Source organism: Lampetra planeri, chromosome 29 (assembly GCF_965212315.1).
Source record: "Lampetra planeri chromosome 29, kcLamPlan1.2.h2, whole genome shotgun sequence".
In the NCBI taxonomy this organism is placed as follows: Eukaryota; Metazoa; Chordata; class Hyperoartia; order Petromyzontiformes; family Petromyzontidae; genus Lampetra; species Lampetra planeri.
In genome coordinates, this window is record NC_136135.1 from 6,064,479 (window position 1) to 6,089,914 (window position 25,436).

At 43.2% G+C, this 25,436-nt stretch overlaps 1 protein-coding gene and 1 long non-coding RNA gene across 3 annotated transcripts; one reads left to right on the forward strand and one right to left on the reverse strand.

Annotated features, from left to right (window-relative positions):
- Positions 1–272: 272 nt before the first annotated feature.
- On the forward strand, positions 273–6,840 carry LOC144728617 (uncharacterized). The gene is made up of 2 exons (XR_013587546.1): positions 273–398; positions 2,163–6,840. It is a non-coding gene; the product is annotated as an uncharacterized LOC144728617 (long non-coding RNA).
- LOC144728613 (uncharacterized) lies at positions 6,695–25,352 on the reverse strand. 2 transcript variants are annotated; one of them, XM_078608163.1, is made up of 12 exons: positions 23,509–25,352; positions 21,618–21,815; positions 19,299–19,409; positions 18,099–18,173; positions 17,169–17,244; positions 15,155–15,298; positions 12,962–13,017; positions 12,228–12,381; positions 11,888–12,031; positions 9,742–9,862; positions 8,818–8,930; positions 6,695–7,972 (listed from the first exon to the last, which is right to left on the reverse strand). In XM_078608163.1, exons 2-12 carry the CDS (start codon positions 21,662–21,664, stop codon positions 7,868–7,870), a joined length of 1,146 nt encoding a protein of 381 aa, XP_078464289.1. In that variant the 5' UTR covers positions 21,665–21,815; positions 23,509–25,352; the 3' UTR covers positions 6,695–7,867. The 2 variants fall into 2 exon arrangements, with proteins under 2 accessions (XP_078464289.1, XP_078464288.1); XM_078608162.1 differs by having other exon boundaries at positions 11,888–12,034.
- Positions 25,353–25,436: the final 84 nt, after the last annotated feature.

Sequence of the window (25,436 nt, forward strand, 5' to 3'; positions counted from 1 at the left end):
GGGAGGAGTGGGAGGAGCGGGGGGAGGGGGACAGTGGGGGGGAAGAAGCGGTGGGGGGGTAGGGGGAAGTGGTGGGGGCGGTGGGGGAGGAGCAGTGAGGACAGGGGGAAGAAGCGGTGGGGGGGAGGAGTGGGTGGGGCCGGTGGGAGCGTGGGGAGGGGGGCAGTGGGAGGGGGGTAGCGGTGGGGGCGGTGCGGGCGTGGTGTTGGGGGGGCAGGGCTTGCCGTGCTTGGCGCGCTGCTGCGGTTCGCGGTCGGGTTCCCCTACCCAAGATGTCCGCCCTCCTCTGATTGGGTCACCGTGGTGGGGGGGGGTTCCTGCCGCTGCTGTGCAGGGCACAAGTCGCAGCCCCAGTGACGTCTACAATGTCGGCCTCGTCACACGCGGCTGTCCGCTCGGTAAGCGCTCCAAATTGTCGTTCTTTTATTTTATCTCTCCTACATTATGAGGGCTAAATAAATTTCGGTTTCTTTGTGTATACTCTTTGGTTTTTTCGGTAACGTCACGTAGGTAAAAAATAAATCGCGACGTTTCGGGCTCACTTTTTTGTGACCACGGAAAAGGCACCAATGTGAGATTAGAAATTGGCCATCCAAAGTTGTTTTGTTGGGTTAGATCGCGTAAGATATAAATGTGTCGTTCAACCCGCCACCACCCGGCACGCAGCCAATCAGCAAGATTTGTCACGTAAAAAAATTGGCAATTCGTTATTAGTAGAAGAAAACCGGTGTGTTGGAGAGTAAACCCACAACATTTACAATCGCGTAAGATATAAATGTGTCGTTCAACCCGCCACCACCCGGCACGCAGCCAATCAGCAAGGTTTGTCACGTAAAAAAAAATGACAATTCGTTATTAGTAGAAGATAACCGGTTTGTTGGAGAGTAAACCCACAACATTTACAATCTGAGCACGACGTTTCGCCAGGAATTACAACTAGCATCAACCTTCTTGGTTCTTTCGGTAAAGTCACGTAGAAGGGAAATAATAAAATAAATAAAACATAATAAAATAAATTAATAAAAAGAAAACATTATAAAATACAATTTTATTACGTTTTATTTTTATTATTTTACAATTTTAATGATGTTTTATTATTTTATTATTTCCCTTCTACGTGACTTTACCGAAAGAACCAAGAAGATAAATCCCTGCAGTCATGAAAGCTTTAAATCGAAATTTAACTAGCATCAAATGACAATAATTTTTTGCCTTAAATGTTTTTCTCAATTTTCAAAAATATCTACAACTTTTTAAAGCGCCGATTTATGTTTGAGGCAAAATGACACAAGTTTTTTTTTATCATTTATTTTATATCGCAAGTGCCAAATCATCCTAACGGTTCTTTCAGTGATGAATAAATCATAGCTGTTAGAAGTGAATTTAAATATCACAACTAAAGTTAAAATACATTTACATTCATTCACATTAAAGTTACATCGTGGGATCGTCAAAAAGGTCTGGAGAGTGAAAGTTTTAAGTGAAGTAAAGCCGCTCTTATTCGACTTATTGAAAGTCATACTCTTTGGTTTTTTCGGTAAAGTCACGTAGGTAAAAATAAAAATAAATAATATAAATAATAACATTAATAAAATAATAAATTACGACGTTTCGGAGGCAACACAAGTCTCTGTCATCAGGTGGGACCATCACAGCTGAATTTACTGTATCAAGTGAGGAAAAATCCAAGAGACAAGCCCTTAAATACAAGCTCGCCCGCCACTCCCCGGCAACCACATTCAGATAAGCCCCTCCCCCCCCCAGTATTTAAGGGCTTGTCTCTTGGATTTTTCCTCACTTGATACAGTAAATTCAGCTGTGACGGTCCCAACTGATGACGGAGACTTGTGTTGCCTCCGAAACGTCGTGATTTATTATTTTATTTCTATTATAATTTCTATTACTTTTATTATGTATTTTTACCTACGTGACTTTACTGCAAAACCTAAGAGTATGAATCCTTGCAATTACGAAAGTTTCAAATCTAGAATTATTGAAAGTCCTCAAGTACAGCAAAGCCGTTCGCGTTCTTTTTAAGTTTTTTAATCGAACTTAACTATCAGCCGTACATCCGATCGTGTCTCAAGACATTAAGTGAATAAGTAGTTGAAGGTGAGTTATTTAAAAATTTTATCTTACAAACAATGAAACATATTTTGTAGACGATGGACGGAGACGAACATCCAGCAACAAGGAAACGACGGCTAAATCGAGAAAGACAGCAGAGATGGATTCAAAAACAAAGCCAAGAAACTCTAGACAGGATCCGACAAGCTCGTGTCGAGTCACAGCGTGCAGCACGAAAACGGGAAATGTCTCAAAAATACCATGCACGACTAGCAGCTGACGCCGAAGGCCATCGCAAAGCCCAAAACCAAGAATCACTGGAGCAGCGACACGCACGACGAGAAGCTAATGCTGAGTCCCAGCGTGCAGTACGAGAGCGGGAAACGCCTCAAAAATACCATGCACGACTAGCAGCTGACGCCGAAGCCCATCGCAAAGCCCAAAACCAAGAATCACTGGAGCAGCGACAAGCACGACGAGAAGCTCATGCCGAGTCCCAGCGTGCAGCACGAGAGCGGGAAACGCCTCAAGAATACCACGCACGACTAGCAGCTGACGCCGAAGCCCATCGCAAAGCCCGAGAACAAGAATCCCTGGAGCAGCGACAAGCACGACGAGAAGCTAATGCCGAGTCAAAGCGTGCAGCACGAGAGTGGAAACGCCTGAATCGCAAGCACGACGAGCAGTTGACGCCGAAGCGCACCGTGTAGCTCAAGAGCTTTACAGCCAGATGATTCGCGATCAAGTGATTCACTTTGTAGAGGAAGGAGTTCATGCTCACGATTGCGGCCCGCTGAGTTTCATTTGCCAATTCTGTGATTCAAAGAACTTTAAGGATGAGCGTCCCATCAGATGGAAAGTTCACAAGCTGCTGCCGAAAAGGAAAAGTCAAGCTGCCGAAGCCACAAGATGAGAACGGAGTCGAGCTGGAATATCCCGAATTCCTCCGTCAACTCATATCAGATGTCAACTCACCAAGTCGTACACATTTACGTGACCACATCAGATCTTACAACAATGCTCTCTCATTTGCATCGATGGGAGAAAAGATCGTGGATCTGCCTGGACGTGGACCGTATGTGTTCAAGGTTCAGTGACAAACTTACCACCAGACATCACATCTCCAGGCGCTCAACAGCCACAGTACGCGCAATTGTACATCATCGACAGCATGCAAGCCACAGACACTCTACAAAGACAACAAGCTAACGATCAATGCCAGCGTCAGATTCTGAATGAACTGGATCGTTTCTTCAGACAGCACAACAGAATCGCGCAAAGCTATCAGCTGATGCGTGAGGTCGAAACACAGTCAATTGCGGAAGCACAAATCAGAGGCGACCAACTTCCTGTTGTGAACATGGCGTTTCGACGAGATCGTCCATCAGATCAACGACGCTACAATGCTCCAACATCGAATGAAGTTGCAATGGTGTTTGTCAACTAAGATGGAGAGCCTCCGTTTCATCGTGACATTCACATCTATCCACGAAATCCAGAAGATCCGAATCAGCTGTTCATCAACATCTTGAGTCCCAATATGGATCTGATGACGTATGCGCTGCTGTTTCCATACGGTCAACCAGGATGGCAGCCAACATGGCAATGCGAAGCCTACAAAGGTGTGCAGATAAATAGAGTTCGAACCAACGTCAGCATGCTGCAGTACAAAGCAGCACAAACTGCTATTCGCCACTGCTTCAACCCAGTCATGAGCGCTGGAAAATTGACGCAGCAATGGCTGGTCGATTCCTATCTGCAAGTGGAAGCCAACAATCTCAACTTCATCAAACAAAATCAACAACGACTTCGTGCGGAGCAATATCAGGGACTCGCTGATCACGTCGCTAATCTTGCCAACAACGCGAAAGTTGCAGCCGGCGTCGCAGTCATCTTGCCATTCAGCTATGAAAAGGATCTCCTCGAAATATGCACGAGCGTTGCAATAATGCTGTAATTTTTCCACAAATGGGGTGTACCAGATCTCTTACCATGACAGCGAATCCCAATTGGCCTGAAATCGTCGCCAACTCACATCCAGGAGAACAGTCATCAGATTGGCCGGACTTGGTTGCACAAGTCTTCAAACTCACAGTGGATTCAAGCTTCCAGATCCACTATTCGACACTTCCGTTTCGTCAATGCGACCGCATTCACCTGAAGCGCAAGTCCTTCGCACAGCCAAACTCATCATCGACAAAATCACGATGCTTCCAAAGCATGGACTGCGTTGCATTGATAAGCTTTTTCGCAAAATCGTGCAGAACGAGAAACCGTTTGGAAGAAAAGCTTTCATCATTGGAGGAGATTTCCGTGAAACTGCCAGTCGTGCCACAAGGAACAAGAACGGACATCATCAAGACGTCCATAAAATCGAGTCCGCTGTGGAGACATTTCTTGAATCTCACTCTCACGACCAACATGCGTAGCAAAGGACAAGAAGACCACAATACTTGGCTTCTGCAAGCTGGAACAGGAAAAGGCGCGCCAATTCCAGGAGTCAACGACGACAAAGTCATACAAATTCCTCTACAAATGATGACGAACGCCAATCTTATTGGTGAAATCTTCGGAACTGAGATCCATCAATTGTCGGTCGAAAACTTGGCGAAACGAGTGATCGTGTCTTCAACAAACGAGCAAACACTCGAGCTTAATCGACAGATCATAAGACTCATCCCAGGAGATCCAGATATATATTATAGCGCTGATTCCGTAGTCTCCCAAGATCCCAGCGATGCTATGCATTTTTCAGTTGAGTTTCTCAACGATCAGACACCTTCAGGTATGCTGCCACACGTTCTGCTGCTAAAGAAAGGCATTGTAATCAGGCTGCTGAGATATCTGAATGTCAAGAAGGGAATGTACAATGGAACGTGATTGATTGTCACAAGTCTTCAGCGCAATTTCATCACAGCTGAAATCATCTCTGAGTGCAACCGAGGCGACACGGTCTTTATTCCTCGAATCGATCTGGCTCCAACCGACACTACTCTTACCTTTGTCTTGAAGCGACGACAGATCCCGGTCATTCCTGCTTATGCAATTACTATCAACAAGTCATAGGGACAAACTTTTAATAATTTCGGAATCAATCTTAAGACCGCCGCATTCTCACACGGACAGTTCTACGTGGCACTTTCTCGCTCCAGAAGTCACAACAACGTGAAAGTCTGCATACACCAAAATCGTCAACAAGGACTGCTTCTGAACGATGATCGTCAGTTCACCCGAAATGTTGTCTTCCAAGAGATCTTCAGCATGTAACACCTCATCAATATCCATCATGATTAATCTCATGTACATAAAACGTTGAATAGATAGAAATATGTATAAACACCCAGGTCTGTCATTCTGTCATTGTGACTAACGCTTGGCAGGGCTATAGAGGGGCGACTTCGCTATAGCCCCCCCACTCCTCATATGCAGATAGAGGGGCGGGTTGACTATGACTAGGCCTGGTAGTGGCTGGAGGGGAGACCAATGGGAAATGGAGAGGAGGGGTAGAGGGTGGAGGGGCAGGGTTGTGGGGGATGGGGGAGACCCATGTATCCTCAACCACTGAAGCAACCACATGACCAGTACAGTAGACAACGCACAGTACTCTACAATAACTAGGTTTGTCACGTAAACAGAACATGCCAATTCGTTACTAGTACAGCACACCGGTGTGTTGGGGAGAAAATCCACATTTCCAGTTACATTACATTTCTCTAGGGCTCCCTCTTGTGGAGATCGTTCCACCAGCAGTGGCTTGGGCAATACATTTCAGGGCTACCGTACGTACACCTTTAACTTTAATTTTACTCGACAGAAAATAACACGAGCCTCAATGAGATTAAATTGAATACGCAAACCATCAGAATAAACACGAGAGGCACAAGTGGAGATCTAAACATTGTTGAATGCCCCTAAATATTTACAATTCTCGGAGATTAGAAATTCAAAATATTGGCATTAATACAATTACAAATTACACCAGACTTGCTATGTTCTTTGAACTATCCATTATATCTCAGTTAAATTCCTTAACTTTGTTGTAAAGCGAATTTAAAAAATTCCAGTCCTATCGGTTTGTGCCTTATTTATTAATTTCTCATCAAATTATTTACACGAGTATTTTGTGAGTCTAGCAACACTAAACTACCACATTCTCCAGATTATAAGATGCTAAAGAAAGTAGGACGCACCCAAAACTCGAGCCCGGTGTCAAGTTTAGATTATTTTGCTGCAATAAATTTCCACATGATAAGCCACTTCGTTGAACTATCACTTGTGGCCAGGTCGCTTCTGAAAAAAGAAGATAATAACTCAGTGGCCTTTGCCTGGTAAGATAAAACATAGTTTATTTTTATATATTTTTATGGGATTTTATCTTTCCTATACTCAGTGGCCTTTGTCTGGCAGGATGGGGATGGTTTAGTTTAATTTGTATGTGTTTGGGTGATTTTTTTTACCTTGTACTTTTTACACTACTATCGTGTTTTTGTATTGTTTGGTGTTGTAACGTTCTGACCCACCCCTACTGGACATGTTTAAAAAAAAGCCATGTAACTTATCGGGTTCCTCCAATATGAATAAATATTCTGACTTTGAAGTTATACAAATCTGGTCACACACACAAAGCTAAGATGCACCTCCAACATTTTATTTGAATTTACAGAGAAAAACGTCATACCATGTGGAAAATAGGGTCAAATATTTGTTAGTATAGTAATGAAATTGGCAATTTCTAGAATTACAAATGCTGCTGAATAAAACATGTATGCCATATATATACAATACAAGTCGCTGTTTTACTTTTTGCCCATTTAATTATACGATACAGATTACTGTATTCACACTTGATCATGTATACAGTATGTAACATTAACAGTTCACGTTAAATACAATATATACTGCACCGTTATGAAAAGTGGCCATGATTCACATGACGGCGGGTATGTTTAAGCCTGGAACAACGTAATGTTTATACATTTCATGACCATCAGGTTTAAATAATCATTCTCTTCATATATCCAGGAAAACTTCAATGAATCTCAAGGCTCTTTTCGGTAGAATCCCGCATTGGGATCTTGACTCAAAGCTTTCGTGACAGCAGGAATTCATATTCTTTGGGTCTTTCGGTAAAGTCACGTAGATAGGTTCAAATAAAATAACTAAATCTACGACGTTTTGATCACATCCTGATGACGAGCGCTTGTGTTGCGATCGAAACGTCATAGTTTTTTGTTATTTTCTTTGAACCTATCTACGTGACTATACCGAAAGACCCAAAGAATCCTGCATTGGGATGTTGAGTAAATGAGGACCCAGGGAAGACAATCAGCACAAGGGAACGATACTCAAGAGCTCCGCACAGACAGATTCAATAATCCATTGGCTCAAGCCTGCTTTGTTTCTAAGCTATGATAATATTGGCTACAGTCAGTCTAATTTGGTCAAAGGTAAATGATGTTCAGCTTACATAAATCACATCCTTGACCTGCAAAGTTTCTGACATTACTGTGCGCAATCAAGAGAGGAAACAATTTATTTTTAATGTGGAGGAGAGACAATAGTCAAAATGTCATTTAGAGCTCGTTTATTCATAAAAATGCAGAATTTTATAAGATTCAAGAGGATGATTAACTCTGAATAATATGGGTTATTTTATAACAAAGGAACCCATAATTCACGAAAGAGCATATCAAAGGGTACCATTATATTGGCTATACAGTAATTGGTTTCACGTGTTGGCGGACAGAAACCAAGAAGGCAGAATGTCAGGTGCAAGTACGTTGACCCAGCGTGCACCTCCTCATAGACCAGCGTACCCTCTCCCTGCATGGCACTCTCTCTGATGCAGCTCCTCCATATCCTCTTCCACTTGGTGGCTCAGTTCATCAAGAATCACGTCGCAGGCCTTGGCCACACACACCCACACAAAACATACAAAATTATTAAGGCACCTTAAAGAACGTCGGCTCTCCTACATTGGTCGCATAGCTATTACAATGGAAATTATCATGCTCGTTATACAACCACATTGTTGCAGCTGCAATACCTTACTGGAAAGCCTGTGTAAATATAATATGCTTGAGCGTGTTGGTCCTCAGCACTTTGTTGCGCTGAGGTACAGCAGTTTGCGCACTGCGCTACAAACTCGGCGATCTTGAGTTCCATTCCTGACCATGGCTAACATCAGTGGCCAGTAATATCTGAACCGGCCCTTCACCAACTACTACTGACGAGTATGGTGAAGTATGGTCACACAATCTTCATGACCAGCATGGTATGGGGAGGCCTTCTTCCAGCGGTGGATTGAACAATGGAATCTACATCTCCATTGACTGACAGTGTTCTGTGAAATCGAGGTAGGTTGGCTTCGTTTTTGACTTGTGAAGTTTGTGAACAATAGGAGTTTCTGGGCCAGTGTAAACTACCCACACATAGTACGACGAGGCAAAACCAATAGTATACGGTAGTTTTATGCAGTAGAATTACACATTTAAAAACACCCACATTTAGCAAACCATCTGATATACAGAATTGGGCATTTAGAAATATGATGCACCGGTCAAGCATAGTCTTTCCTATTTTCTTTAGTTTATATCTTGTAATATTCTCAATTCCCCCCCCCCCTCACACAAATGTTTTATTTTATACCTACGTGACTTTACCGAAAGAACCAAAGAGTATAGGAAATGTCATTACCCTGTGCGAGACTTAACTTGTTTGTATGAAATAATGTATGTTAGTTTAACTCACCACATCATTAAACAGCTTCACGTGGAGATGTTTTAGCTTGTAATTTTTCAAAGTTACATTCTCATGCTGAGTGATGTCAAGAAACCTCCGTAACAAAAGGCTCATGAGCACCCCTGCATTACCGGAAAAGCATACAGAAGACATTACATATATACTCTTTCAATTGTTTAACGATGGTTGATTATACCAAAGATGCCCTGTGCAACTGCAATGCAGAATTCTCTTAGCTCCTGTTTGAGAAAAATGTGCTAAGCAATTACATGAAAATTTCAGCTCAAGCTTCACAAATCAAATAATGTAATATTATAGAATATTCTTTTACTGCTGGATAATAAAAATTCAATTATTGCATTTAAACATTTTGAGTGTATATCGGGATTTCGCGAAAGAATGATCACTCATCGCCTAGTCTAAAGCAAACTTTTCTCCTACATTAAGTACTATAGTGGGTATTATAACATCACTTGCTTCAACTTTTATAAGCTGGTAGCCAGAAAAAAAACTGGATGAGAGGAATCCAGGGAGTATCGAGAATAAAAAAAGTTAAGATTACAAGTATAAAATCTAGGCCAGCAGGTGCTTGGTGCAAGATATATAAATACGTTACCATCGATGGCCTTGCACAGCCATGTGGAAGTAGCAAGAAGAGGAGGCCGACCATGCAAGAGGTGGACTGATGCAAAGGAAAGACTTAAAAGTAAAAAAAATATAAAGGTATTGAGAAAGAGATTTCCATGATCAAAGAAAGGAAGGATTTAACAAAGTTCAGTCTCGTCGGCTGCCATGTGACGACTGGCGGAAAAGAAGATGGAATACTGGTTGTGTCCAAGAGTGAAATTTTGAAATCATGTTTTGTTTTAAAGTATTTAGACGCAAACTATGTTATGGGCGGTTACACCTTGGTCACCCCCAATCTCGTCATACCATGCAGAAGCTTTTCTTGCATTTCGCGCCGCAGCACGGCTCCGCCGTCATGGCCCAGGATCACGAGCAGCTGCTGCAAGACAAAGCCATCGAGGAGCCTCCCACCTGCAACATCCGCCACCTTGAAAAAAAGAAAAACGACGCAGGCATCAACACCCTGTGGATCGAGATTGGGCCTCTCCTTGCTGAAAAAGGGGCCGTCCATCCATGACGTCACGCACCTGGTGGGGTGGGGGGTCAGACATTTGTGACGATGTGTGACGAGGGGGGGGGGGGTTGAGAAATGTCACGTCACATCAAAATGCGCAACTTTAAATAAATAGACAACACGTTCTACTTAATTAAATAGACTTTTTAATAAATGTTTCTGCAGCGCCACATTAAATACGCACTACAATGACAATACAGTAGTTTAAAGCGATTTGAAGCATGTATTTTTTTTGGGGGGGGGGGGGGGGTGGCATAGCTTTGTGACGTCATATTTGAGGGGGGGTCTGACTTGTGACGCCGTGTGACGAAGGGGGGCGGGGGGGTCAAAAATCGTCCAAAATCGCGTGACGTCATTTATGGACGGCCCCAAAGAACGTCCTTACTGCTGCGCCTTGTGGTTGCTAAAGTGCGTGGTCGATATCAGCCCCAAAGCATCGCAGGGAGTGGGGTGGAAGGGAGCTGAACCCTCCACCTGCTGAAGGTTCAGCCCCCCTTATAAGTTCTCAAAATCAAGTCCTGAAATATTGGTACAAATTTAAGAAGCGTCATTTGCAGCTATGATAATGAAGGTGACCCACATCATGGTTTGACCTACAATGTGGACTATTTTAAGTCGCGTCTAAAAACACATTTAAGTATGTTTATTCTATTTAGCTCTACTCTCTTGGCCTTTCCTTAATCTTACAAGGCGCCTTGATACATTAGTTGAAGGCGCCTTACAAATAGATGTCAATTATGTGGTGACTTCTCAGACTGGGCGATCTGCTGTGGTCTCCTTTTAACTTGTAAGCAACATTTTAGATACAAATTGTATGGAATAGGACTGAATCCAAAAATGTGCACAATTTGTAGAATTATACACGAAAAAACTGTAACGCTATATACATATGGGGCGAGAGTTCGAGCAGAATGCATAATATACAAAAGCATATGTAATTCCTCATTGCCCGTTTAGTGTCAAACATTTTTGTCAAGTTCAACATTGACCGCACCTTGCTCCTGCCCAGAATGTTTTGTGCATGCCCCCCTTTACACACGGTAATGCTTCAGGGTTGTTCTTTATAGTAGGTAATGAGGTCCATTGATTAAGTATCTTGGGGCACTGTATCCCGAGAATAAATACGTCCAAGGGTATATATTCACTGACATTGACGAATGTCAGTAACCGATGTTGGGAACCCACTGGTTTGCACATTTTGCTTGGAACTATACCAGCAGGCAGGAAAGTAAATGAAGGGGAAATCTGCTCGCAAGAAGAATCTCTACAGGTGTTTATATTCATGTATATGTTACCCTAAATGCACCGCAAATACTTGGAAGTTACATTCAAAAGGGTCTTTAAAAATTAAATATATACTGTAATCATCACGTGTGTATGACATTAGCCATGCCGATGGTAGAGTAATTTGAGAGTCCACTTTTCATGTATTTATGTAAACGCACTATTTATTCCCAGGACCAAATTACCCGCACCTCCGATTAGGATGGTTGGCTACGTGCTGTGCGAAATGAATAAAACATGCCTACGTGTATCTTCTTGGTTCTTTCGGAAAAGTCACGTAGAAGGGAAGTAATAAAATAATAAAAATAAAACAAAATAAAATAATTCTCACGACGTTTCGGCTACAACGCAAGCAGCCGTCTTCAGGTGAAGAATGAGACACTGCCAAGCTAGACGCTCTTCTTCGACCTCCACTTCCAACCCAGCTTATGTATAAGCTCCTAGCTTGGCAGTGTCTCATTCTTCACCTGAAGACGGCTGCTTCCGTTGTAGCCGAAACGTCGTGAGAATTATTTTATTATGTTTTATTTTTATTATTTTATTACTTCCCTTCTACGTGACTTTACCGAAAGAACCAAGAAGATGAATCCCTGCAGTCACGAAAGCTTTAAATCGAAATTTATGCCTACGTGTAGGGTGGGTGAAACTACTAACCTGCTGGTGGGAATCCGTGTGCCATTGCCAGGGGCCTCTCTTTTGAAGGACGAAGTTCGCCACCTTTGTTCCCTCTTCTCGAACCACTTCGGCGATAATCTCGTGGCAGATCTGTGATAAGTAGGCCTCTTTCCAGGGGTTGCTCTGCTTAGGTAGAGACATAGATCAAAGAAAGCCATAAATAATCGGCATTTTCGAATAATGTCACACCTTCCACGTTGTTTTAAGTAAATGTTTCCAGTCATCGGATCTAAACAAGTCACAATTTTCCTCCAGAAAATCAATGTGCTGTACTCTAATTGCCAAAAACATTGTACGTAGAGAAAAAAAATGAACTTACCACTGCTCTCACGGCTGGTATGGACAACTTATCAGGGCCAAGGGGCCAGGTCAGCTGACTTTCTCTCTTATGTCGGATGGCCACCTCAGCTGTGATATCATCAGGCAGAATACTTGCTTGTTTCTTCCAGCTTTGGGTAAACTCATTTCTAAACCTTCAAATAAAAACATTAACAATGTGATTTTGGACAAATTTCATTCTACTTTATAAAGCATTTAAAAAAACATGAATATATTGTGAAAAAATTGCCATACAGTACAATCTAGATTTCAAGTTTTTGGGACTGCAGGGATCCATACTCTTTGGTTCTTTCGGTAAAGTCACGTAAGTATAAAATAAAACAAAATAAAGTAACATTAAATAAATCACGGGCTTTCCCACCTGATGACGGACGCTTGCGTTGCGCCTGAAACGTCGTGATTAATAGTATTTTATACCCCACGTGACTTTACCGAAAGAACCAAAGAGTATGGATTCCTGCAGTCAGGAAAGCTTCAAATCAAGATTAAAATCAATTAAATCACGATGTTTTATTTTATACCTACGTGACTTTACCGAAAGAACCAAAGAGTATACAGTACAATATTTCTCTTGAGAATTGTATTGTTGTGGTGTGGAAAAATGTCACGAATGCAGTTGGCAGTTATATTTGTGTGCGATGATGCTCAAGCAGAGAAGCAGAATTCGAATTAATTTGTGTGAGAGCTGAGTTAGCCTCTTGAGCCAAAACATACGAGTTAGTCTCTGATAGATGGTCGCGTTTTCGTACGGCCTTGTGCACGGACTGATTCTTGGAGAGAGGAAAAAAAGAAAGTATCACAAGCGCTGCATTGTCCTGTACCTAGTATGATATATACTGGACCTCTGTGAAAAAGAGCTTTATCACTCATCGGATTTCCTCCAGTATAAATAAGCATTCTGATTGTGACAGTGTCAATTAACTGAGCATAGTTGAGATCTCATTATAGTATACATGAATACAGAATCAAAATATTTATTTATACTGGAGCAATCCGATGAACTATGAAACTCATTTTCACATGTCCAGTAGGGGCTGGTCAGAACGTTACAATAAATGAGGATAAGGATTTTTACATGACTGCATATTCGAATATTGAGCAGTACAAAAAATATGACATTTAAATTAGTTTATAAAAAATATTAATACAAGACTGGTGAAAACTATTCACACGTATTACCTGTACTTTAGAATGGTATCGAAGCAAAACAAGGTTACAGCGAAAGTCAAGTTGTTTACATTATTACCTCGTAGCTACACAATGAAAAAAGAAAGTGCATCATTGGAACCATTGACATACAATAATAACATAATTCTAAAACGTTGAATGTGGCAATTGTACTTAACATCTGCAAATATTTTTTAGATTTTCAAAATTGTTCCTTTTCAGGTTCAAGCTCATTGTAGAACAATATCAGTTCAACACGGCCAGAGACCTTGGCTAGAGCACAGGAACGGTAGGATGTTTGAATTATCATAAATCTTTTGGTGTACGATCATAAAGGCAAGACTGACCTCTTTTGTGTCGTTGGAACTGTGACGATTGTGTTGCACCTATGGTATTTTTACTGACAAAGTACACTAAACACGAACCTGTTTCTGCTCTTAAGCATAGATCCCACCTTATGCATTTGTGGTTCATACTCTATGAAAGTCTCTGACTCGTTATATTTAAGAGGGCCTCTCCTCGGAACGTTTTAAACTGCACTCGATAGTCACCTATTCTTGCTGGCTATGCGGATATTGTTTAATACTTGTTAGGTTATACTTTGATTGTATTATTTGTTCATAAACAGATTCATCGTTTAGAAAATTGTGCTTTATGGAAATAAATATTGATTGAACTTTAACTATTGTATTGCATTCAATTTATTTACTCCATATCCATTCGTTCATTTAAGTCTGTACAGTGCAGTTACCATACACCTAGTCATTCTACCTCTTAAAAAATTTCAATTCTACCATTAAAATGGTTCCTATTATAATAATTTACAATGAGTAAAAAAAATCGGTTGTAAAAAGCTCGAAAAAATATCTGGCATCTGTATTCAGTGGAATATATGGAGATACTGTAACAGTATTCTCACATTTACCAGTGGCACCGGAAAAGAAAGACCACTGATACTCGGCTCCAGAGAATATTCCCACTCATTAATATCAATCAATTTAACCAACACGTGTGTTGCGCAATGCATGCAGCTCAATTCACATTGATAAAAAAAATCAAATGAGACCCGAATAAATTGAACAGAAATTGACGACATGTATAAAGCTGGACTATTTAACGAAGCCTAATGTTACAGAGCGCTGCATTGCTAGTTTGAAGAGCAACGTGAGAGAAAGTGGTACAATTCCACTGTGGCTTATCATTAGGGCCAATTGAGCCACACGGTTATAATGAGGTTGGGTGATTATCACCTTCGACACTCCTGCAGCCACAACACAGCATGGGCCACAGCATATATTAAGGACAAGATGACCATTTGGCTACTGAAGGAAATTAGACGGCAATTAAAAAAAAAGTAATGAATAGCAATTGTAGGTATTACCCTAGTCAAGGTACTGTGCCACAATACACTGCATTATGATTGCGTTATATCAGCACACTCAAACATTTAACTTTTATTTTTCAATTATCAGTTACAACTTGGTAAAGCATAGGCTGACCATTCCAAGGCCTCTTGCACCACACACAATTACTTCCAGAGCAGTCAGTTTTCATCCACGTGTCCACTGGGGAACCAGTATTATACAAAGGCACGCTGATCGATGCCTTACATTATTCACACTCCTGGTGTGAGAGCCAACGTAACAATCGGTCAAATATATTCTCTATGACATTTCATCGATAATGTATGACAACTAGGCATTCGTAGTTATATTCAGGCGGGATGAATAAGCGATTTACCTCCGTGAAGTCGCCCGCCACCACCTCAATGAGAGTGTCTGGGATAAGCTCGTCGGTAAGGAAGCCGTTGATAAAATCTTCCACGAAGCTTTGCAACAACGAGCGGTGCTCGCTGTCCAGAGTACGCAGCAGTGGAAGTGCGGACTAGAACATGCGGGTGAGACAGGGTGGGGGAGGTGATTGTGTATTCACTCTGTACACATGTCCAGCGTGTGTGTGTGGCAGAGGTCGCAAACGGGTTTGATTCCTTACCCGTACCCAGGCCGCACCAGGGTCGCTAAATGGGTACCCGTACCCGGCCGGGTACGGATACCCGTTCCCTACCCGTACCCGTGCCCTACCCGAAATGAGTGACAAATGGTTACTCACCAGTGACTCACGGCCTACCCGTACCCGTACCCGGCCACACCAGGGTCGCAAACGGGTACCCACACCCGTACCTGGCCGGGTACGGGTAGCCGGGTATCGGGTACGGGTATCGGGTACCCGGTTGCGACCTCTGGTGTGTGGTATCTTCGACTGAGATGTGATTGCGACACGTCTGCTTGAGTTATGCGAGATTACAAGCGTGCGGTCAGGGTGTGTGTATAGATGTTGTCAACATTATGAATCGGCAGCCTCCATGTGGTATTTAAATTGCCACAGAGGGGCGCATTCCTCTTGTAGATGTGATAGATGCCTACCGCACGACCATTAGGCTTTTAAGTGAGTGTGTGGGTGTTGTGTGTGGGGAGCGGTAGTGTAGTGGTGAGTGCATTGCGCTACGAACCCGGTGACCTGATTTAATTTCCCGGCCATGGCAAACATGAGTGGCGATTATCTGAACCCGTGATGGGCTTCCCCTAGATCGGCTCAGCCTTAAGTGAGTACTCGGTGCGGTGTGTGAACATCAGCACTGGGAAGACAAAGGTGGACAGGCGTGGTTCTGGCCACAGCATCCGTGCCGTCCCAGCCTCCATAGGTACTCGTGAACAGCACTTGCTAGAAGAGTCTGTATGGCTATATGGGGAATCATTTTTCGTTATCTTCCCCTTGTATATGCATTTATCACTATGAAACAAGTAAATGTTTTTTTTACTAATTTATTCAATTAACTTGTTAGGCCAAGGTAGTCCCAGGAATCACCAAAGATCTCAAACTCTTCTTCTTGGTTCTTTCGGTAAAGTCACATAGAATGGAAATAATAAAATAATAAAAATAAAACATAATCAAATAATTCTCACGACGTTTCGGCCACAACGCAAGCAGCCGTCCTCAGGTGGAGAACAGGTCTGTCGAGAAGACAGAGTCTGAATGAGACTGTTCTCCACCTGAGGACGGCTGCTTGCGTTGTGGCCGAAACGTCGTGATAATTATTGTATTATGTTTTATTTTTATAATTTTATTATTTCCATTCTACGTGACTTTACCGAAAGAACCAAGAAGATGAATCCCTGCAGTCACGAAAGCTTTAAATCGAAATCTCAAACTCTATTCGTTTATTCGTCTCAGAGAAACGACTGGCCACAATGTACATCGCATTCGATTATGACAAAAAAGACAAATGTATACACAAGGGGGCATCACTGCATGCAGGGGTGGTGCTATCTCTGGTGATTTGCCTGAGCACGTTTGAGTGGAGGCGTCACATGGGAGGCGACACGGCAAAGTGTTGCCTTGTCAGAATCCCCAGCGCTACAACTGGTCAAGAAAACACAAAGTGATTTTCAGATCAAATCTGCGATCACCTATTTACGGCCCCGTGCAAATGGGTGAAATGCCACCTCTTGATAGCGGGGGTGAGTTTCACCATAGAACAACCACCGTTGACCTCCCCACAAAACTGTACCTATTTTATCAACCCCAGAAGGATTATGGGCTGAGTCAATCCCCACCACCTCCCCATCCAGGATGTGAACTGTCAACCATCCAAGCCACTCACTCTACCACTGAGCCAGCTCGCTGGCCACACGAGCACCCAGCAACGTGATGATGCTTAACGCTCCAGAGTTCGTAACGCAGCGGTAATGTTTACGCGAGCAGGCAGTTTGGGCAGGCGCAGAGTCCGACGGTCATGTTGTTGCTCCACGTCAGCTTTAAAAGCACCGTTCCTGAAACGCACCGATTTAAATACCGCGCATTAAAACATTACGGGGCAACAGGTTTCGCACCTGCACACAATTCCAGGCTTTATATCTACACCGGCCGCATTCAGGCGGAGGCTTAAATACATTCTCAAGTTTTCATTTGACGAAACACGGAATGCACTAGCTAGGGGCAGCCTCGATGTCAAAGATAATGTAAACACATCGGCGCTGGTTAAATGCACAGTGATAATTTAATAAGCAGCATTGAATGAAAGGTTAAACGCCATTCACTGGAGGGTAACACTATCAGCACTGCATGATCACTGTGCAACACTGATAGTTACATTTGATCATATTTTACACAATTCAAAAAAGCCTCGAAGCAATGGCTTTAACAATCCAGTCCTGCCATCACGACTTATGTCATCTCTGGCTTACAGAATAAAAAAAAAGATTGCATGTACATCTCACTATTATACTAACCAATAACACTGTGCAATTATGTGAGAGTAAATAGCGGCTACAAAGAAGACATCTCTTTAGCCACGAGACCAGTGGCACAGAATGGCCAATGGTTTCAGGGCATAACATTTCCCCCATTTTCGTAGACCTGAATCTGGAGGCTATGAAAAAAGCCCTTTATCCGGGGCTACAAACGTAGCCCTGTATTCTGGGATATATTCATAGCCCAGTTCCTGGAGCTCCGAATAAAAGCCCTGTATCCTGGGCTACATTCGCAGCCTGGTACCTGGGCCAGTCCATTCCGGCGGGCTCGGTGCATTTGCAGCACCTGCACACGATGACAGCCCCGCTACTGAGTGAGCCCTTGCGGATCAGCGTTTCTCTACAGGCGAAGCCACGGGAAGTCCCGCACTGACCTGGGATGGTGCTCAAACAAAGGGGTCCTGCGATGATCACCCCTCGGGAGGTCCATGCCCCGGGCGTCCTGAAAACTGCCTGGCAAATGAGACCACTTTCACGACGCTCGCGCTGATGAAATGTTTCACGAACGGTCTCTGCCCAAAGTGTACTCTTGTATTCTTAGCTTCACGTCAACCATGCCAAAGACCGCTTACAAAACAATTCCCCTAACAATAGAAATTAAGCGTTCAACAATGTCTCAGTGATCGCTAAATGTTGCACGCCTTGCTCTGTTCACACAGTTCTTGTACTTCATCATACGTTGTCTTTATATCTACATATTTTGCGTGTATATCCAAGTATCCCATCTCCATTTTCTCCTCACCTATGTTTCTTTTGTGCGTCTCAAGTAGCTATGTGGTACAAATATAAAGGGTAATTTCTGCAATGTGGCCATTATCTTTTGACATCAAAGGAACGGTTTGTAGATGCAATTAGAAGATTTCTTTTTTAAGTGGACCGTGGCTAATATCAAGCTAAACATATGTTTACAAGTGACCTCTGTGTGTTCATTTGACGAGTAATTAAATGCATTGGGCAAGCCGAGGAGCATGCCCAACCTTTGAGTTTATAGATTTGGAAGCTTCCTTCAGTTTCTTTGGAGACCCTGTGCTCTAAGCTGACTTGTGACACTTACGTCTTAATCTCAATCCAATTATGGCCGTTAAAAAGTTATGTATAGCTCAACACAGCCCAGGGGAGAATTGAATGACCCACCTGATAAAACTAATGTCTGCAGAGAATTATTATCATTTCACGATTACACATTCATCGAGTTACTCTGGCAGACGGCCCTATGAAGCGGGTTACACAAATGCTTCACAATTTCTGTCACAACACGTCATCAGGGTGCTCTGGTTTGCCTACAAAATATGAACCGTGAACCCAGAGGAAGCGGTATTACAGTGCGTGTGCTACGGCAGGTTGAACTTCAAAGCTGTCAAGTGTGCCCCGCTGATACCAGAACTTCACTGAACACAAGCCAAATTGAGCGCGAGCCAAATTCTGCGGTGCAAGCGAAGCAGACGGAACGTAACTAATGTGTGCACATTTATTTCGCTATTTGTTTATGCTCCGTCCATTGAATTAAACGTTACTCGGGGCACTTATGCCTTCACATGCCCCTTGTATGCTAATGAGCAGGAGAGCGTGGTTACCGTGGCAATGGAGGGGCGGAGCTTCCTTGAGGTCCCTTGAGGGAGTTGCTAGGCAACGGAGCATCCCATTCTGAGCGGGGGTAGCCCAGCTGTTCTCTCAACTTTTGAAAGCTTGCGTGGGGACAAAGAAAGATAACAGTCTTGTTGATTATAGCTACTGTAAATATAACACTGTATTATTATCATCATTATATTTCTGAAGATAACTATGGCTTGATGAAAATTTGGTTATAATTCCCACTACAACCACCGCACAGGGTTGCTTTCAATGTATATTCAATCTTGCTTAACCTGCTTTCCACCAAACACTCACAAAGTTACATTGATCTTATTGATTGAGTACATTTATGGGGAGATTGAGAATTACCGGGTGTTGGTAGATTGCAGCCGAAGAGCAGTGTGCGGCCTACATAACAGATCTCCGCAATGAGGCATTTCCCTATCGCATGCTTCCGTCTGAAAAAATATTTCAAAAATGTTGCCATCGGAATATGGGCCCGGCCACAAGCCAGGGCACACCACCAGCAGCAACAGCATTGCTCTACTGGCAGAGAGCCACTGACCCACTTTGTTGTTGTTCCTTCTTTAATAAAAAAAAAGTTCATTTTCATACGAATGCAATATGCGCTGCATCTATCCGGGTGTTATAATGCAACTCGTGCAAATGTCATTAACCTCGTTGAAATTGAACGAGAAAGTGTGTAATTGTGCACCGCAAACGGCTTCCGTGCATTTGAGCAATGTTTGACAAACAAAACAATGTCAAAGTGATTTTTTCCTGCTCATTAGAGCGTTGAGATGGTGTTCATCCGTTTACAGCCCTGAGCCAGTGAGGGGTGGGGGAGGGGGGAAATGTCACATCCCTATGGCAGGGCAAGCCAAGGTATGCATAGCACAACCACTGTTCACTTCCCCATAAACTGGTACTCGTTTTATGAATCCCAGAGGGCTGATGGGCTGAGTCAACCCCCGACCAGGAGCTGAACTGGCTGCCTTTCCGATCGCGAGCCGTTCGCTCTGCCACATGGCAATTATGACATTATTTACTTAATGCAAATGTTAAAATCCGAGGGTAATTTCTCACCCCACACAGGTCAGCTTCCCGTGAGATGTGCACCCGCAGCGGTGACAATCATCACGTGCATGGCCCCATATATGAGATAAGTGGCTAATTTGTATGTATGTAACTATTTTGTTTTGCATCTTTGGCTGGAGCATTCCTCATACACACCGATCCACTAATTTCAATGTATGAGGTGTCCTTTGAAACATCATGATGTGTAAGTCATGCAAACGAGGTCGAATTTACTAAATATTTTTTTTTTACCTTTTAGCCAATAATTCCGCTTATCGGCGCTGGTGTGGATTATATAATCTGCTACTTTATAATATCACAATTTAAAATCATACAACGAATTGTTATAACCCAGCGCTGTTAAATATCAATGGGATTCGCTGTCGTAGCACAATAACACTCCTTAAGAATGATAATTGTAATGCCCATGTGCATGTCGATTCATCCTAAAGAACTCCACTTAATTTCAGCATATACTGCACTGTAGAGATGTGATTTAGTAATAACCGGTGCATATAAAGGTAGGCCATCATTTTATTGTGTAACTCTTCACATTAAATCCAGCTGTCAACAATGTAGCATCATCCATCAACAATGGATCACGCGATCTGCAGTAATTTTGGCTAGCCATCGGACAAAGGCGGTCACCGCATCACGCGCTTTCGGCTGCTCTTCTGCGACCGTCTGGAATGCTCTTCCTTCAGATATTCGGAAGCCACTGGAGCTGTGCATCTTCAAATCCAGATTGAAAACTCATTTCCTCAGAACTGCTGTTTGTGTTTAGTTTGTTGTCCGTCCCCCTCACCTCCGATTAGCGCGGTTGGCTAGGTACGGTGCGAAAGAAATTTAACATACAATGTAAGACACGGGACCAATACAGCACATGCCGACATGCGCTTCACGAGTGGTTCGCAACCTGTGGTCAACAGGCCACGGGGTGGGTCCGCAAGGTTGTGGAAAGTCGTCTGCGGAACTGATGCAGATATTTTTCATAAAACACCAAATTATTATTTGGGGTTTGACAGTGTGATCCGCCGATCCATAAATGTTGAGAGTCACTTCACTACACAATTCCACCTGGCCATTGCTTCCTGCCGAGGAAGCAAAGTTCAGAAATCCAAGCGGCTTGGGTGCATCTACTATGTTAGCAGGGCATTAAGTTCACCGTGTGTGTGTGTGAGCTCTCTGTACATGCTTCACGGTTTAATGGAGAGGAAAAAAACCTCTCCAAAGCAGATATTTACCTTTCCTGTAGCACCAGCCACTCCCTTTCTGCTTTCCGGATTGCCATGGAGATACCCCTCCAAGGGACAGGGATCAGGGCAGTTGAAAAGATCGTCCTGTGTGGCCGTCTGGGATGCTCAAGTGGGTTTCAACGTCCCGTTCTCGAGCTCAACTCGTGAACGCAACAGAGGGTGCACACCCGCACTGTCGCTGTGCTCCTAGTGAAAACACGCACATGCAAAATACACAATTACTGTATTCCACCGTTCAGCCTGACAGACAATAGGGGCAAGTGCTGTTAGCGAGCGCCTATTAAGGCGACCTTGAAAGGTGAGGAAATGGCGTGGCTAGTACCGACACGGTGCTGATATTCACACACAAAGCTAGGGTCCTATCAGGGTGAGCTGACCTCGGGGAGACTCGAAACCGGTTCAGATTTCACTTTCCACCTCGATGACTCGTTCGAACCCAGTTGGCCATGATAGTGATGGTTTTTTTTGTGCGTGAAGCCCCTCAAACGCATACAACAGGCGCCATTCGGCCAAAAAGTGGTGGTAACATCACCACGGCACCTGTGCCAGGCTAGGTGCACTTTGAGGCCACTTGAAGTGTCGATGGCTTTCTGGCAGGTCACGGGACAGATCCAGGTGCCATGGGTTGACTCATTGAGAAGACTGGCAGATGCGCCAGCTGTGCCCCCGACTTTGCAAACTTGCTGCATTTTAGCCGCCCGGTGCTCCACTCGTTGTGAGCGTCGCTCCTCTCTCAGTCTTTGGCAAATCCACTCAGCTCCACATCTCCTGGACCACCTCAGCCCATCTCTTCTCTAGCCTGTGCCGCGCCTCTATCAGGCCAAACAGAAGCTGTTTGACCACGCAGTGGCTGGACATGTGGGCTACACGACCCAGCCAATGCAGCCTTGCCTGTTGAAGGAGCTCACCGATGGCACTGTGTCCAGATACTTCAAGGATTTGAGAGCTGCTCACAATCCAGTCTGGCTAAACCCAAGGTGGATCGTAGGCAGGCAAGCCTGAACCGACGAAGATGTTCCATTAGAGCAGTGGTTCTTAACCTTTACTGCAGCCTTGCACCCCATTGGTTCTCAATCATAAAAATGTATGTTAATAAACACATAGTGTTTGATGAAACAAAGTAGTCGTACTTCCGTGCCCGTGCTTAATTTGTGTTTCGATGCTTTACCTTCTAAACAAAATCTGGCATGTCTCGCACCACCAGAAAAGGCACCTCGCACACCCAGGGCTACTTGCACTCCAAATTAAGAACCACTGCATCACAGGGGATCCACGTTTCCCACACATACACACGTACACTGCATACACATTCACTACACACTTGCAGTTACGTGACCTACTTAGCCTTCGGATGTAAATACAGATTTAAAGTAAACTCGTAAACGACATTGTACTGCACTTTGTATTTGAGTAAATACATCAGAGAACACAAAAGTACACTATTTATATGCGGTGATGTTAATGCAGTGATGTCTATGCACTGGATTTATACATTTTAAAACACTCATAGCTTACACTTAGTGTCCCAATAAGACATAAAGTGATCCTCATCTGTATACTCAAAAACACAGTATATAGTGTAGTGAGTATACACGTAAACATCTAGAGCTTCATCCTAGCCTAAAATACGAATTAAAATTGCACAATCATACCCAAGCTATTACAGAATTTAAATGTACACAATCAATTAAACGTTTTACAATGAAAATCTGTTACACAATGCACTGCATAAGACATTTAAATCACACTGAAAAACCATACACTGCTCCTTTAAAACAAATCGGGCTCTCTTTATGTCTCACACACGCACAATGAAAAGATGAATTTCTCAACCAATAAGTAACTATAATACATTAACGCGATCACCAATCCAACTTACGTTGAACACAGGTCCAGGAACTCAGCCGAGTCCACGAAGCATGTCAGTTTGAATAGTTAACACTTCAGAGACTCACGAGGTGTGAAATGCGTTTTCTGTTTCCTCTTTACACAAGGCATGGCTTGGGGGAGTCTGTACATGTACCTATGGTAACAAGGATCACGTGGCAAGTGAACACTGAAGGCCACCGAAGCTCAATGGGAGTGCGCGCTTTGCACATTCATCACTTCTCTTTCACGTGCCCCCCCCCACCGCTCTCAAAATCACAAAGGGACTGTATTTGCAAAAACTTTACGACGGATTTTCGGAGTTTGTTAATTACTGTGCTCGCACGTCAAAACTCGGCAGAGTTGTAAAATGTGCACCACACAGGTGATGATTGTGGAGTTGGCAAATTAATGTAATCGTTGGGATAGTTTAATCATTAATAGCTTTGCTTGTTGCAAATAAATACAAAGATAATCACGTTGGCAATTTACGTTTTGGCCTATTTTTGGTGAAAATGTGCCGATGTTAACTAACAAGGAGGAAAAATCGCGAAGACGATGTGTTTTTCCCATTTCGCTCGAGTGAATCTGGATTTTTTTTGTACAAATTTTAGGGGGACACTTGGAAGTTACGTGAAAAATCTGACATTTATTGTAAACAATGTTTTACGTAACTTTTAAAGATTATCCTGGGGAATTGGGTAAAAAAAATCTGACAAGAGAAGCGCCACTTATAAACATCACTAGCCACTCACCCAGTTACCTAACATTTTCTTGGTGGGCACCCTATCACCATAACACTGCTTGGCATCCGAGATGAGATCCAATCGGTGGAGGAGGAAATTACATTTGGCAACTTAATTGAATGCCCTGTGAGAGAAAATGGAAGTGTCCCACAAGTACTGGGATAGGCAATCCAACGAATGACTGCAACTCCGCTGGACCATCACTATTTGGGAATGAGCAGCGATAATTACACTGGGGTTCAGCATACTGCAAAAGTTCCAATACCATTCCAGTCGTGGTTCATAATAATTCACAATGCACTTCGTTTCTCAAGGCCTGCAAAAAATAATGCAGCAAGTATAGGCGAGGAAAAGGGAGAATATTGGCTGACGACAGCACAAGGTTGGGAAGGCATTATAGGCACGGAAGTTCAATCCAGAACCCTCAATGCTGCTCGAAACACCACTTTAAGCAGGGTTAAAGTGGTGGTGTCAATGATATAATGGGAAGGATGGGAGAGGTCTGCAATGGGGAAGAAACACGGTGTCTCTTAACATTATATAAACAAAGACAAAGATCCCCCGTATAGCATTAACACTGTAGGGGCAAGTGCTGTTAACGAGTACCTATGAAGGCCAGCACAACGCCCGGCCGCCTTTGTCTCCCCAGCGGCGATGTTTATACACAGCACCAGGTAATTATTTGAGGCCGAGTCGATCTAGGGGAAGCCGAGGACTGGTTTAGATCATCGTCACTGGTATTGGTCGTAAGCTGGAATCGAACTCGGGGCGCCGGGTTCATAGCGTAGCACACTAACCGCTACACTACCGCTTCCCACTAACATTATATACAACACGCACATTCTACGATTGAACAATACAATGTCTTTCCCACTGCTAAGAGTAGAAATACCTTGATGTTTATACACAAAGTTATTTGTATATGTTCTGCACTCTAGAACCAATGACTTAATTATAGTGTTTTGACTGAGACCTAAACCCTTTTAAATATATGCATGAATACGAAACACGAGCACTCTGGTAACACTTCAGATTAATTTCTGAAAATCACAAGCTGAAAGACGCCAATCAAATTGTCTAGAAGCTCATTGGGCACTTCCTGCTGAAAGAAATAACACAAACAAGCGACTTGAAAAGGCAATTCCTTGATGTGTATTTACATATTGCACACATCAATGAGAGCACGTACTTGCAA